Below are 15,381 nucleotides of genomic sequence, written 5' to 3' on the forward strand. Positions count from 1 at the left end.
CCCTCGCCCCGGATTTGTGCAACGGCTGCGAGCCCTCGCCACCGGTCTGAAAGGCAAGTGAGCCTGACCAACCCTTCCCCTCCATCTGGCCCCTCACGGCGGCGACAATGGCTCGGCCCTCGAGACGTCCCCCTCTCCCACATTTTTTTAATATTTGTATTTTTAAAATTTTTGAATAATTTAGTTTTTAAATTTAATTTAATTAATTTTTATATTAATTTTATCACATGAGAGACAAAACAACGTTGTTTTTGCATTTTCTAGCCACATTAGTGTGCAAAACAATGTCATTTTGCGCTTAACTCTTAGGAAAATCGCCATATTAGCATTTTAGCTGGATTGGCACTTAAGTGATCCATTTTGCTCCATTTTGATACTTAAGTGTCACTTTCCTAACTTTTGACACTTAAGTGTCCTCCGATGCCAAGTTTTGGCACTCAGTGTACGGCACTCCTTAATTGAAAACCAACTTTAAGGTCAAACTTGGATATACTTTGACTTGAGTGACGTTGAAAAATAAAGAATTCGATGTGGCGGAAATTTATCATCTTACAAGAATTGATTGAGAGGCTAATAATTGATAATCAATCTCATCCTTCCTCTATTCTGCTCTACTTGTTTGTTGACATGTAATGCTTCACAAGCCCATTGAGATTCTAAGGGCTTGATTAAACCTTGATGAAGGAGTTGAAAAATCCTTTTGGGCTAGAAATAAATGTTTTGGATTCATTCCGAGTGATTGGCTTTAGTAGGGTTGACATCCTCATTTTCTTAAAAGGAAGATTGATGAAGAAATCGAGATTTTTCCACAAAGTTGAAGACTTTTGGACAAAGTCGAATGAGAGTTTGCACACCCCCAAGAAGAGTTTGCATAATTGGATCTAGAATGTTCATATGGATAATGAAAGATCTTTAGATGTCTACAAATTCTTGTAATTGTCCCTTGAATCGTAGTCCATTGGACACAATTTTGAGTTTGGAATTTGTGTAAGGATATCCCAATCAAAAATGATATTTTTATCTGGAAAGCTCGAGCTAAGGATTTTAGTGGTGATTGAACATTGAGGAAAGAACTATATGGTGATGGATTTGCTTCATACTCTTATAACAAAGGTATCTCTTGAAACAGAATTAAAATACTAAGTGTATGACGTCAAGTATTTTTCCGGAAGTATCTTTGTATTAAGAATAGAAGCACTTGCTCCAGTCAATAAGGGCAATGAGGGAAATAGGTTTATCATACTTATATGGATATATTTTTATAGGAAAATATGGGAGGATAGAAGTGTATGCACAAAGATCTTGGATTGTGGGAGGTTCATAGAGAGGAGAATACCTCTTCTTTTGGTTCTTCCGATGAGCTTTCGGTATCAGCGTTTATGACCATGTCCGGATAGCACACGGTGTGCTTGGTTGGTTCATCTTCTAGGGAGAAAAGTGATTCAACATCATCATCCTAGAGTGATACTCCAGGTTACTTTTCTATCTCATAGATTAAATGGGAATTTCTTCCTTTACTTGTTGGGCAATTCTTCGCAAAATGACCTTTCTTGTTACAAATATAACACTTGTTAAGTTTCTACGCCTTCCAGAAGAGCTCCATTTAAAGCGTCTTTTTGTCAAAATTGCCATTTGCATCTCTTCTTCGCATGTCCTAAGGAGAATCTTTGGAAGTGTCTTCATTTTTGCATCGATCTCCGCAAGAAGGATCATCACAGAGTCTTTTTGGAACACTTAGTTCTTAACTCGGGCTTTCGACAAGCCCTATCAAGTTCTTTATTGCTCTTGAGATAACTTATGAAAGCCTTTCTTCAAATGCAAAGATTATTGAGAGCAAGATGTATCTCTTGCCAAAGTTCCTCGAGAGGAACATTTGCAAATGATCCCTTGCTTATTTTGAATGGATCTTTTCACCATTTGTGCAATTTCTCTTGGAATAGAAGCCAAGAAGACTTGTTTTAGATTAGGATTAGCTCCCATGGCATAAAATGATATAAGCATTGCTTATTAAGATGTTTTCTTTGTAGAGAACAACATCTCCTTTCAAAAATTCTCTTCTTCTAAGCTCAAGAAGATATTTTGGTTTACCAATAAAGAATTGATGAATAACTTGGATCACATGATAAAAATCTATTTGGAGCAGAATGTTATTTGATTGTGGTCCGAAATAGATCTTTGCCAATCTTTTAAGCTTCAGTGATTTTGTTTACAAAATCGGTTAATATGTCTTATCGGTATTCAACGAGATAGCACTTTAGTGTTGAGCCAAGCATGGAATTCTACAGTCTATCTAGCCATTTGGAATATGGAATGTCATTGAGTGTGAAGTAGTATTTTGAAATTGAAGAATTCTGCTAGGATTTGAATTATGAAGATGTACTACTTCGACTTGGATGAATTTGATTCCATCTTTGCTTCGGGAGGATCAGCCATAAAAATAGTAGGTATATGGGATTTTGTTGTTTGTGGCTTAGGAGTTGAAGCGAGTTTTAGAGAAAAGGAATCGGTTCTAGGGAGTGATTCGAGGTATTTTGTTTGATAGAATCAAATGAAGCAATAGTTGGTATACTTTGTTTGCCTTGGTTTTCGCATGAAAGCCTCAGTGAATTCGAGACCATCTTTGGCAAGGGTCTGAAAAGGTTCCAAGGGCTAGCTTATTTTCTTCACTAATTTTCTTTGCCTTTCCATTTTCGATACAATTTCGAAGGGTAACAATATCCCTTTAATTTTGCCTTTGAGCTTTGTCAATAATTGAAGCAATTGATGTAGCCCTAGAAGGGCCTTCATCTTTGGAATCATTTGCCAAGGCTAAAAAAATGGATTTGGAGGAGGAATAAATTTTCCATCGTAAGAGCTTGATTTGTCTTCAATTTTTCATTTTAGCCGCTTTGGTCTTCCAAATAATGATGAGAGACATATTTTCAGATTCCATCTACGAAGTCTTTTGGAATGTCTCGGTGACCAAAGCCATTTGATCAACCTTCGTTGACATGATCAAGGCGAGTTTGAACAAGTTGAAAGCTTGGTGTCAATTGTCTTGAGAACATTTTTGGGTCAAGTCATTTTCTTACTATCAATTCAAAATAGCTTCAACAGCTATAACTTTCTTTTGCCTCCTATGGTCATCAATATTTGTAGGATTTGGGACCTTAGTGATATAACAGGACTGATTATGAACATCTAAATTATTTTAATGTTGGGAATGGGGCATTGGAATTAGACCTTTCAAAAGGTAGAAAGTGCGAGGACGGAACATAGACGAGATGAAATGACAAGTGATGGTTCTAGTTTTGGGGAACATGATGACATGTTTGGGTATTTCAAAAGAAAATTAATTCTTTTTAACCCATTTGTAGATGGGTTTATAGAAGGGTGAGACAACTAGCTATTAGGGCGAGGTTTTTTTTTTTTTTTTTAGTGGGGACTAAGGAGATGGGAGAGGTTCATAGGGTTCAGGGATTTTTGGAGGAGGGTAAGGTCAAGGTGGTTTATATGAGATAATGAATTGATATTTTTCTCCATCTTCTTCACCAAGAGATCCAACGGTGGGGTTTCCATCAAAATACCTTTGGTAAAGTTTATTTTTGATCGTTTCTTTCTTCGGATGGTCTATCATCTTCTTCGTCATGGAGGATTTGTGTAAAGAGAGCATTGACAATCTAGATCCAGAAACAGTGTCCGGGATCTTTATAGTAATGGATAGGATTTCCCTCCTGGTCAAAAGATTCAATCATGGATTTTGGATTTGGGTGGCTTTCATCTCCGGGATATGGGCTTTGCAGAGGTTGCATCACTTTTTTTGGTAAAGGTAAGTATAATATAGATTTTGCCAAACGAATATACAAAGAGAGGAAGCCTGGTGCAACAACAAAACAACTGCGTCTAAATCATTAGAAATGTAGAAGTGGTTATATTTTATTAATTTCTTAGTCCTATGTGGCTCACCAGCATGCCTAGCCAACATATAACCCTTACACGACATCGTCTAAAAGTCATAATATTGATCATTCGAATGCCAAATTTTATTAAAGTGATCATTTGAGTGGTATATTTTTATTTAAAGTGATCACTTCAATGGTAGTTCTTTTTCTAACAACTTGAGCTTTTCAAATAATTGTTTATTGTCTCAAAAAAATTACATCTTTTTTTCTATTGTGCACTAACTAAATGTAACAAGCAGATGACGCCACCATATCATTAGTAATTGATAAAGGGAGGGTAAAAAGAGAATTTTCACCAATGGATTTGCCAATTGCTACACCATTTTGCATAAATGGTACACCAATGGATTGTCTGATTATTCCACAATATTCTGCCAAATTATCCCCAGATAATCTAGTAACAACCTGATTTGCCCAAATGTCTTACAACAGAGAAGCTTTAGACTTTGATACTCTTTTATTCATTTACACAACAGTAAGATCTTTCCTAAGCAATAAAAAATAATATTGTGGGTAATCAACTATCAATAGGTTCCACTGGATTTGGAGTCTTGATTGGGTGATTCGGGAATAAATTTGGGAATATCGTATTAAGACCAGTGATCGAAGTTAGGTGAGACCCAGTAGCTGCGTGATTAATGCTGTCGTCGGTGCTGGACCCAAATCAAGAATGTTGTCGCTGAGCATCCCTCCTCGCCGGGTTTGGTTCCGAGCAGATTGGAAGCTCTTTTTGAGCCTCAGATTTACGTGTTGTATTTTTTTTTCGTCGTTTTGGCCGAGCTAATGTCTTGTCATGCGAGTTTGGTTCTCAGGATTCGGAATCCGTTCGGTTTTTCCTTGTTGTGGCGATTCTGTGGATTTATTCATGGAGTGGTTGAAGCTCGATGATTCTTGTTTTCACCTAGATTTACTACTATTGGTTTTTTCTGTTTAGGGAGATCGATTCATTGTTGCGCTTTTGCCTCACCCCTTGTTGGTTGTAATAATGAATCGATTGTCCTTAAACAGAAAAAACAATCGCAGCAAACTTAGGCAAAAATGAGAATCGTGGAGTTTCAACCACTCCGTGAATAAATCCTACATAGAATCACAGGAAAAAGCGAACAGAAACGCTTCCAAGTCCCAATAGAACCGAATCCCGGGCGGCAAGACATCAGCTCAGCCGAAACAACGAAGGAAAAACAGCACGCAAATCCGAGGCTCAAGGAAGCAATCTCTCCGGAACCAAACCCTAAGAAATCATAACGAACAACAGAATCCGAGAACCAGTGGGAGGGAGGCACCTGAAGAGAGAGTACATCTCGGGGGTGGGCGAGGGAGGCGTCGACGGCGAGGGACGAGAGGGGATGCTCAGCAACGACATTCTTGATTTGGGTCCAGCTCCACTTTGGGTGGGCCTATCGTATTATGACTATCGATCGAAGTCAGGTGAGACCCAGTGGTTACTTGATTAATTCTCGAATAATGGATGTTCCCAACATCTTTCCCTCCGTCGCTTGTTCATTTTAACCGGTAGGGCCTATGAGCAGGGATGCTCAGCGACAACACCCTTGATTTGGGTCCAGCTCCACTTTGCGTGGATATCGACGCGATCGACAAGCGTCTACTGCTTGCTTAATTCATTGGAAGCAGTTGGAAAATTTAATCTTCACTCCAAAAACAATGTCTTGAAACTTATCCCGTGCTCGATTTTAGGGTAATTACCTACATTCGGTTTGGTCGCGCCATATTGTTTTCTAATGGAAATGTCTGTCACGCCATAATGTTTTCTAATGGTAACGTCTATTAGAAAGCAGCGTCCTGATGGAAATTGTCTACTTCAAAGTTGAAATGAAAATTGATATAGGTGCCAAACTGGAAACTTTGCCAAGGTAAATATACCAGAAGCGCAATCCATCACATCGCAGGAGCTATCTAATCTACGTCTTCGTTCACTGCATCAGGAAAAGAAAGGGTGAAGACTTTGCATAAGCAAGAGGTAAAAACAAGAGGAAAAAATAAGAAGGAACTAGAGATTTGGCTCCGTGGACAAAGAACGCTACCCAACGTCCCAAAAATAAAATGCATCACCTTTGTACATCAAAATCGGCTAGCATCTTCCTAGTTTCTTCCTTAATTTTACATGGGTCTATGCGAGACATCTACATTTCGCCTTATTCCTTCAGAAGCCATTTGTCCTGTGACATCATAATTTTCCTATAATCGTCTAAAGAAGGCATACTATCCACAGAAAAGAACCATGTCCACAGCAGCACGACGAGTAGTTGGCTGGAGGTGCTGCAGAACTGCCACAGTGACAAAGACGCGGATGCTGTAGAAGAAGACGAGCATGGGATCTGTAAATAACAAGGAGGAGAAGTCTATTGCTACAATATGTTCGAACTCAACCATATATAGGGTAAATCATTCTTCATAAACAAGAGAACAGCTGTTAAGGAACTTTTTGGTATCTTGTAGATGGCTCAGCGTCCAGATTCCCATTAAACAAGAACTAACATAGCTATAAATGCTTACCAGTAGTGTTTTATCAGTCTGAGCTCGTGTTTGAAGCATCAATTTATCAGACAATCCGTCAAATTAATTTTAAAGATTCCCCCGTCAACTCTCTTCTTACAAGCTTCAGGACCTCCATAATCTGCAAGAAGCAAGGGAGAGATAGTGAGCGAAGGATTAGAAACTCCATCTTAAGTTATGTCAGATAGCAGGTCAATACAAATGTTTACACTGCCCAGAAGACAGACAAATTATGATTCTGAGAGCATTTAAATTAATAGTTTGCTCACGCACGAATTCAGTTAAAAAGCTTCCAAGTCCAAACTCAAATGTAGAATGATGCTATTACTACCCTAAACATAAAAGCAGAGAAAAAAGAAAAAATCTTTTCACTGGTAAGCCGACAGCAGCACAATGAAAAGATCTTTCATTTTATTTTCTTTTTTCCTTTTGAGGAGGATGACTAGTGAATGGGAGGGTTGGGCTAATATTGGGAAGGTGTTTTTAAATGCCTTGCCAGACGATATTGGCTCAAAACCCTTTGTAGTAACAAAAATTAGGACAAGTTCATACTTTAATGAACAATCAGACCCTAAGCTTGTTATAAGACAAGGTAAAGCAATGCCTATAGAACATCACGTCCTGCCCATTGCCTAGTTTGGGTTCCTCCAGGCCAAGAGAATCCACCTGCCAATCCTACTAACCCACCTCCACAAGGAACTGATTCTCAAACTGCTCAAGCTCCCAACACCTTTGCCCCAACAAGAGCAAATTCAAGGACAGCCTATCCCAGCGACGTTGAGCTTAGACTTGGCAGGTATCATCTTCAGTTCGGCCTATGTCTCACACTATATGTGCATGTAGAGCCATTGACAGTCCAGTCGTATGTAACATTGGATTTATTACACATGGAAAATACGACAGATTTGAATGTGTTGATTCCTCTTAGTAACATCAGATTCAATGATAACGTCCGCACAAGTTTTTTATCAGTTATATGTGTGAGATAATATTAAATACGCAATAAAATCTCACTTAATTTTTTTTCCAATCTAAAATTTAAAAACAAACACAGCCATGACCAAAGGCAAAAGCAACTTACTCCAGGATAATGTTGCAAGATTGGAGAGTAGTGATCCAAACCAATATAAACTTTCTCCAGGAGATTCAAAAGTGTATCCACCTGGTCTCCTAGGAGATCGACCTGCAGATTTAAATAACGTTTTTAACTTTCTCCACTTGTGTTGTCTATCAAATGCAATAGACTTTCCACCATTAAATTTGCACCCGGCTGAATATCAGTTATCATTTTACCCTTCAAGACCAAAAGTGAGAATGACAAACAAAAGCCACGGAATGCTCAAGCCTGTGCAGGAAAGAAAGACATTCATCCACAGAGATTTAACAATGAAGAAGAAAGCCTGATAGTGTCCAAATAATTATTGGTTACGTGAATAACCAAAAAGCTGCTGCAAGACAGGCACCCAAAACCACCTGAGATATTGTGATGATTTTTTCACACTAACTTTATTTTTGAAATTTCAGCCACAATTAAAGAGCTACATTAAGATACAAAATATTGGCAAACAAAGAAAATGTAAGACAATTTCCTATAAAGTGGAAAAATAAATAATAAAAAAAAAACTCTCATTGAAAACATATACTTGATTAGCTCCTCTAGACTTAATGCACCAACTAACCTGTTTTCAATAATAGAAGCAAGACATTGAACTAAACCTGACCTTCAGTGTAACGTAAAATGACTTGCATATCAAGTGAAAATGCATTGGTAAGTCTTGCTTACTGAAACTACTAGCTTTGTGATTCGCTTACCTCAGCTTCAGCTTTTGAAGGTCTGAACATTTTCTTTCAAGTCTCTGCTCATAGATAGATCCCATTCTTCTAAGTGCAATAGCCTGCTGCCCAAAGGAACTCAGTTGGGACCCCAAGGTACCCAACCTAGAGATCACCATGCAAACAACTTTAGTCCAAAGTCACCACAAAACTTGCAGATCAAGACACCAGCCTACCAGAAATCTTATGCCTTAAACAGGCTAAAAGTGCAAAATAGTGAAGTAAACCACTTTGAATGAGTATTTGACAGGTTTATTGTTGAGGAAATTAAAGAAACCCCATAGTTTCCCCAGCTAAACAGTCAGCAAGAGCTACTGCACTTGCATGCTCAAGTTATAAAGAAGGAAGAATACAGACATTTGTGATCTGCAGCTGGAAAATTGATGCATCCAGAATGAGTCCCAACAACGGTGAGCCTTGAAGTTAGAATAAGGACATTTCATTCACAGGGAGATCTGGGTTCAAAGGTGAAAAGCACCATCTGGAATGCAGAGGTATAACTGAGTTACTGCACCTGCCAATTTATTAGAATGCAGGATAGTCTATATAGGTGTGACGGCATGATTTCAACTTAGAAGACTAATGGTTGTTAGAAGGCAGCTTTGCTAGAGAACATTACATTCCAATGACTTCCTAGCATTTCTCATTGATTTGAAAATCACAACAATGATTTGGAGAATTTAAGCATTTTTCCCTCAGCAGTAGGTATCCAAATTCTCAGTCTCTGATCCTGATACAGCTGGTACACACGTAAATGTGACCTTCACTATTCAAAAGTATCACTTACCCCAAATTCCTCAAAAAACTATACTCAGTAAAAACCAAGGGAAACTCTAATTTTCCACCTTTAATGGCTAATGGCAAATCCTTTGAACTAATTGATGAAAATACCCCTAAAATCTGCCCTAATGATTGCTCTCTCCAGGCACTCTTCTTCCTCTCTTGATCTGGTAATTAGTTTCTCTAGATTCCTGTCAAATAGATTATGGCAACAGAGGCTTCATACAAAACAAGATTCTCTTCGTGTCTCCTTACTCACCTTAACAATGTTTTTCACACTATTAAACTCTCCCCCTGCCGGGGGGAGCCAAAAAGTCAACAACAAAGCAGATGCAACAGAAATTTCAAGTGGAGGCAGATTTTCACTTGTTTTCTGCCAAAATAATCGGTAACTATTGAATGACTTATTTAGTAATTACTTATTTCCGTTCAGAATGAAGTCTATGAAGGTATATATTTCAGATTGAATGAACTTCCCTAGCCTCATTTCCAGTGGAGTCACAGAACTGAGATGAGCCTTCCTTTGGGAAGCATATCCATTACAACTATTAGCCTGCAACCTCCACATAAATTATGGGAAGATTTCCATCTTTCTCCAGCAAATGTCAGAACTGTATATAGAAATGGAACAAGAGGGTGTCTTCTGGTGTGAACATCAAAACACTGGGATCTTGGGAAAACTGGCTCATTTTAATTCAGGACAATGTGGGTTCTTTATTATAAAAGTCCTGTATTCAACCTTAAAAGCTAATTTTAGAATAATTCCACCAGAAAAAACTGATCCACCGCAGCAGCTTGGTCAGCCTATTTTCTTAACCAAATGCAGCTCATCTAAAAGCTAAAAAGAAAAGCAAAAGAAAGCGAAGATAAAATATGGAGTTATAAAGAGATGTAGCTTTCACTTTTTCAGATATAAAAAATGCATCCTAAACTATTGAATGCATATAGGTTAAACTTGCTTTTTCGTATCATTTGATCATACCATGTGAATAGAGTCTATTTGGTAGAAGGATCTTTATGTTCCAAAGCATGCTACTCAATCTTCAGATCTTTTAATAGTCAATTAGTGTTCTTATAGGTTGTCGACTTTATGCATTGTGCCCTTCAATGAGAACTCTTTATGTTTTCCTCAATGAAGATAAATCACATAATTTCTTAGCATCCGAGTATTTAAATAGAAAGCTGAATTCAAATGTCAAGGCAGATAGCTCTCCAAAAGTGAATAGATTTCTACAAGTGATTTAGGCACAAAGCCATTAAGGACACTGTCAAAATCACATAGATAGTAGGTGTAGTCGAACTGGGCGGGAAATGCGGACCTTTCACGGTATGCTGCGAGGAGATATGAGCAATCATGCATAACTCAGTAAGACAACTACTTCACCGCCCGAGATTGCTTCCCTAATGTCTAATTCAGGTTTTGAGTCTGGAAAAATATTTTACCAAATGACACTTCCATCAAGGTTCAACTTTTTCATGATACTATTTTCCTTTACAAGTGAAGAATTCCTTAGAAAAAGCTTAGTCAAAGATGACTCACATTAATTCAATATAACCAGTCCATTGTTTGACTTACTAAAGTATTACTCAACAAAAATTGGAAGATGAAAGGAATGGTGGTAGTGGTGGACGTGACTGTGAGTAATTTAAAATCCACAAACACGAGATGGTAGCTGTCTCTGACGGCAAGCAGCTGCAATGATCTTTAGATGATTTCAGGCTACCTCAAAAAAGTTACCAACAAATAATAAATCGGTTAATAAGTATAAACTAAGCCTAATGGGAGCCAGCGCATCAACCCTTGGGTAGCAAGTGCTGGCCAGTCCAAACTCAGAGATGTGATGGGCAATATGGACAATAAGTGTGGCAGGTTAACTTCCCATCAAACTATCAGAGCCTAGTTCAATACACCATAGACACAATGCCCATGCTCTAAAAAGACATTTATAAAGCAGCCTTGCTCCCTCACTTCTGCAATATTTAAGGGATCATCAACTTGACCGATCCATTCCCTTTGTCTACCAAAAGCCAGAGAAAGAATTTCTATTGTTGGACAAATTTATACAATTCCCCCAAAGACATTTTGTTAATAATGTAATTCCTACAAGTCAAGCACATATAGCATAAGGTCGGATGATAAAGAATAGTTATTCTACAGTACTAGTGATAATCTAGAAAATGCACTGAAAGCTTCAATAGTTTTGCTAAGGAACAAGTTAACCCACATGAAGCCCTCTATAGCAGCTTCTTAAAGAACTGTACGTGTCATAAAGGAAAACAGTAAATAGAGGAAGTTTAGTGCGTACCTCATGTTTTCCTCTGAATATCTTCCGATATACTCTGTTCCAAGCCAGCTACTTTCTTCAGCAATTCTGTGGACAGTTCCAGTCATTAACTCAAGCTGTTTCAAGTTCTCTCTCTTTCTTTAACTCTAAGCAACACTACAGCATTCTCCTTCTCTTGATTAGCCACCAGAAACAACCCTCTCTCTTCAGTAAGCTTTACTCAACTCTTCGACTGCTAAACTTAACTTCTCATTCAGATTGTTCAACTCCCTTTCATATACTTTAATTTGCTCAAGTCCTTGAGCAAGGTTACTCTTTCATGAGTTCTGACTTTTTATCCATCTCTGCAATTAGGATTTGCTGTCTACTTGATTCCGCTTTCAAGAGGTCAAGCTCTTGAGAAATTATTTCGCATTGTTTCATCTGTATAGACAATTTATTAGCTGTTTCCTGAGCTAATTTCTCCTTTTCTTCCACCAACAACGCCAACTGCGTTGTCTCCTGCTTTAGCTTCATTCTCGAAATTTTCGATTCCAGTGATCTTTCTCTTTCCATTGCTTCCCATTCAAGTGATGCTCTGAGCTTCATTTCGTTAATATACAAATCATTCGAGTGACACAATTTCTCCTTGACATCCTTCAAAACTTCTGCAAATATCATTCCATCCAACCCTTGCAATATAGCAGACTCATATTCAAATTCTCAAATTCAGATTGGCATGAACATTCAGCAACATGAGCAATTTCATGAACATCTTCCTGATATTTTCTGAGCATACAAATTGCCAGAAATATGGTGAATGTATGCCATCATCTCCTTGATGACACATATGTATACCACTTCAGAAATGGAAGCTTCAATTTGTGCATCCTCCCGTTTACATGAGAGATTTCCAATCATTTCAAATAATTTTGCCTCAGCGGAAGAATGAGAAGAGATTTGCTTTGCATCATTAGAAATTTGTGAGAAGACACTTTACCTCTTTTTTCTTATCAGAAAAAGAATACCTCTTAGCCAGTGATTTTCAGTCAGAAGATCTTCCAACCTCTCCCTCATAGTGCCAAAACTTACAGCATCACCGTTAGATTGAGGTACGGTGTTACTTTCCATCAAAATGTCATCCAACTTCAAGAGCACCTCAGGGATTTTTCTCTTCAATCCTTCAAATTCCTTGTCCTTTCTTGACCGTCAATGAAAGTCCTCTGTCCTTCATGTATTCTCGCTTGAGACTAAAAACCTCTTCAGTCTTCTCCTGTATCTTGGACTCATGGAATCTTTTCATTTTGGTCATCTCAGTCTTGAAATAACTTATCAATTCATCTTCCATATGTTTTAGTTGAGCTGGGTCCAAATTCTCTGGCCTAGTGATTATCAGCTCATCATGCTTGCCACTACCCTCCCAGGGAGAAGCTGATAGCAAATGGTTACCTGACAGTTTCCGATTCAAGTGATCAGTTCTTTTTATTAATCAAACATTCTTCACCATCCTCCAAGGACACTTGCGAAATTAGGTGTCCATTATCATCACCGGACAATAGATTAGAAAGCACAACCAGTTCCTCGTAGAGGAGCTGTTATTTCTTTTATCTTCTTCAGCGACCTGTGGTTTTCACACCCATGAGAATAACTATTAAGATCCCAAAGCTTCCTCTCAAACTCACTGTGGAGGCTCCTGATGTAGTCAGTTGTCACAATGATCCTCAATTTCTGCTCTTAGTTCCCATTCCTGCTGCATCTCACGAAGTGACGTCTTAGATATGTGAACCATATCCTTCAGCTGGCTCAAAGAAAAAGAATCTAGTGTACTCTGGAGACCATTGAAAGTACTGTCCACACCGATCAATCTTTCAGAGACGTCCTCCAGCAAGATACCACACCAACCCCACCAACTCATCACCTGAACAATCCTCCTACAACGATTTCCACCTTTAACGTAGTTTACCTCTTTCTTGAGTTTCGCTAGCTGCTCTTTCACTTCGCTTATACAGCTGCTCAGAAAATCCGAATTCCCCATCACACGGTCTTTCTGAGGGATTTGAGATGACTAAAAATGGGTCTTGCTGGGTATTCCCCTCATTCAACAATGACAACGGAATGGCGAAAGCTTATCCCTCCCTCCACTGTACGATACGCACGCAACGTTTCCTTCAGCCTGGCTATCTCCAGCTGCTTCTCCCAATCTTCTCCTCGGCCTCCTGCTCCACCGCACTCACCATACCCTTGATAACAGAATCGCTCACCATCCTCGAAATCGTGAGCCTATCGTTGATATCCTGCAAATAAGATTCCAAATCTGCCAAGAGGTCGATGTCCAGACTCTCGCTCTCTCTGCCATTACCCACATGGCCGAACGGCCTATCGCTGCACGAGGCGGCACCATTGTCCGTAACTCTAAAGCTCTCCAAACCAACGAGCTCCTCCATAGATTACAGTACCTAGCGAAATCTCTATCCCCAACTAACACTGCACCCAAAAAAAAAAGAGGAAAAGAAAGATAAATAGAGGACAAGACATCCATCCATGCACCCATAAATCAAAAAGAAAAGAAAAGTAAAGAACCCAACAAACACGAGAGACCACAACAGTCAAGAAAAGGACAACCCTCCTCAACACTCGCTTTCAGCCGCTTAGCAATCACGCTAGCCAAGCCTTTAAGGAAAGCCGCACAACCTAGCCTAATCTATCGCCAACGAAGAACCGCGAGCCGCCATTTCACGTCGCCGGCACGCGGGTCGGCTCCATTTCCCCAGCCCCACAACACGACCACGAAGCGCACGCGATTCCTACTCGACCCGAACCCGAAAAACTCGAGTGTCCAACCGCATTCCAGCTCAATTAACGCGAGGAGGGCAGCAGTTCGAAATTCACGAACCTGAGCTCCGAGCTCCAATCGACGCCCTCCAAGCGAGGGCCGGCGAAGCGAGGAAGAAGCTACGGAGAACCACGAAGCGCCGGGATTCAGGGCGGAGGCCGGGCCGCCATGCGCGAAGAGCTTCGGGAGGTGGTCTTCGTTCCGGTCCAGCGATTTCTCCGAGTGGGACTGTGGTCTCTGATTTTTTTTTTCTTTAGGTTTCTTACAGCGAGAAGACGGGGAAGTTTTGGTGAACCGTGAGCGGGAGATGGGGGATGGGGAAGCGAATTGACCCCGGGGAAATGCGAAATTTACGGGATTGCCATTCTGTTGACTTTTCCTGATAGTGATAGAGTCCAATGGGAGTAAAGATGAGATTCCTAGGGGATGCCTATTTCATTCCTTCCCCAATGTTAACGGGATAATGAGATAAATAATTTATGAATATCGGTCAAATATATAATGTGATTTTTTTTTGGTCGATCTTTTTTTTTTTATCGGTACTATACAATTAACCCACACCTAAAACTATATCGTCTATTCAAACCTCTCTTAGAAGGTAATATTCGAACCTCCTTTCCTTTCTATTATTGGAAAGGTACTAGGATATAATGTGATCTTTGAATGCCTAATTTATTTAATATGGTCAATAGATTTTTTATACATGCAGTCCCTAAATTATATAGAAATATTCGATGTAATCCTTCAATTAGTTTAAAATCAATGACAATATTGAACATTTTTATATATAGTTGAAAGATTGAATTAAACATATATAAAAATTTGTGACTACATTGAATAAATTAAAAATTATGAACCATATTACATATTGAATTAAAAGTTTAAAGATAATTTGCATCATTTTTGCAATGTTAATGCGTTACCAATTTTTCTTAAACTTAATTTTGTAGTTAGCGATTATTTGTTAATTTCAATGTTTTATATTTATATGAGGATTACAATTTTAAGTTAATTATATACAAATTAAATGCAAAATTTAGTAGCTCACTGAATTAGCTGTGAATGATAGATATTTATTGTTGACAAAAAACGAAAACTTCCTTTATTTCCATTTCTATAAACTGAACATGGAAGAATTAATTCAGAAGATCCAATAAAAATTTTGATACTTTTCTTCGACGCAGTTATAACTGAGCCCAAGACTAGAAAGAATTGA

General features: G+C 38.8%; 1 protein-coding gene across 1 annotated transcript; it reads right to left on the minus strand.

The window, feature by feature from the left end:
- Positions 1-5,639: 5,639 nt before the first annotated feature.
- On the minus strand, positions 5,640-14,425 carry LOC104444903 (WPP domain-associated protein). The gene is given in 18 exon segments (XM_039299774.1): positions 5,640-5,875; positions 6,012-6,252; positions 6,456-6,576; positions 7,537-7,638; positions 8,268-8,284; positions 8,287-8,393; positions 8,646-8,704; positions 9,328-9,441; positions 10,303-10,400; positions 11,574-11,670; positions 11,672-12,054; positions 12,361-12,535; positions 12,537-12,810; positions 12,954-13,060; positions 13,119-13,379; positions 13,475-13,530; positions 13,533-13,816; positions 14,226-14,425. Coding segments are annotated over 15 exon segments (2,157 nt in total). The 5' UTR covers positions 13,777-13,816; positions 14,226-14,425; the 3' UTR covers positions 5,640-5,875; positions 6,012-6,252; positions 6,456-6,513.
- Between the last annotated feature and the right edge of the window lie 956 nt (positions 14,426-15,381).

Source organism: Eucalyptus grandis, chromosome 8 (genome assembly GCF_016545825.1).
Source record: "Eucalyptus grandis isolate ANBG69807.140 chromosome 8, ASM1654582v1, whole genome shotgun sequence".
NCBI lineage: Eukaryota > Viridiplantae > Streptophyta > Magnoliopsida > Myrtales > Myrtaceae > Eucalyptus > Eucalyptus grandis.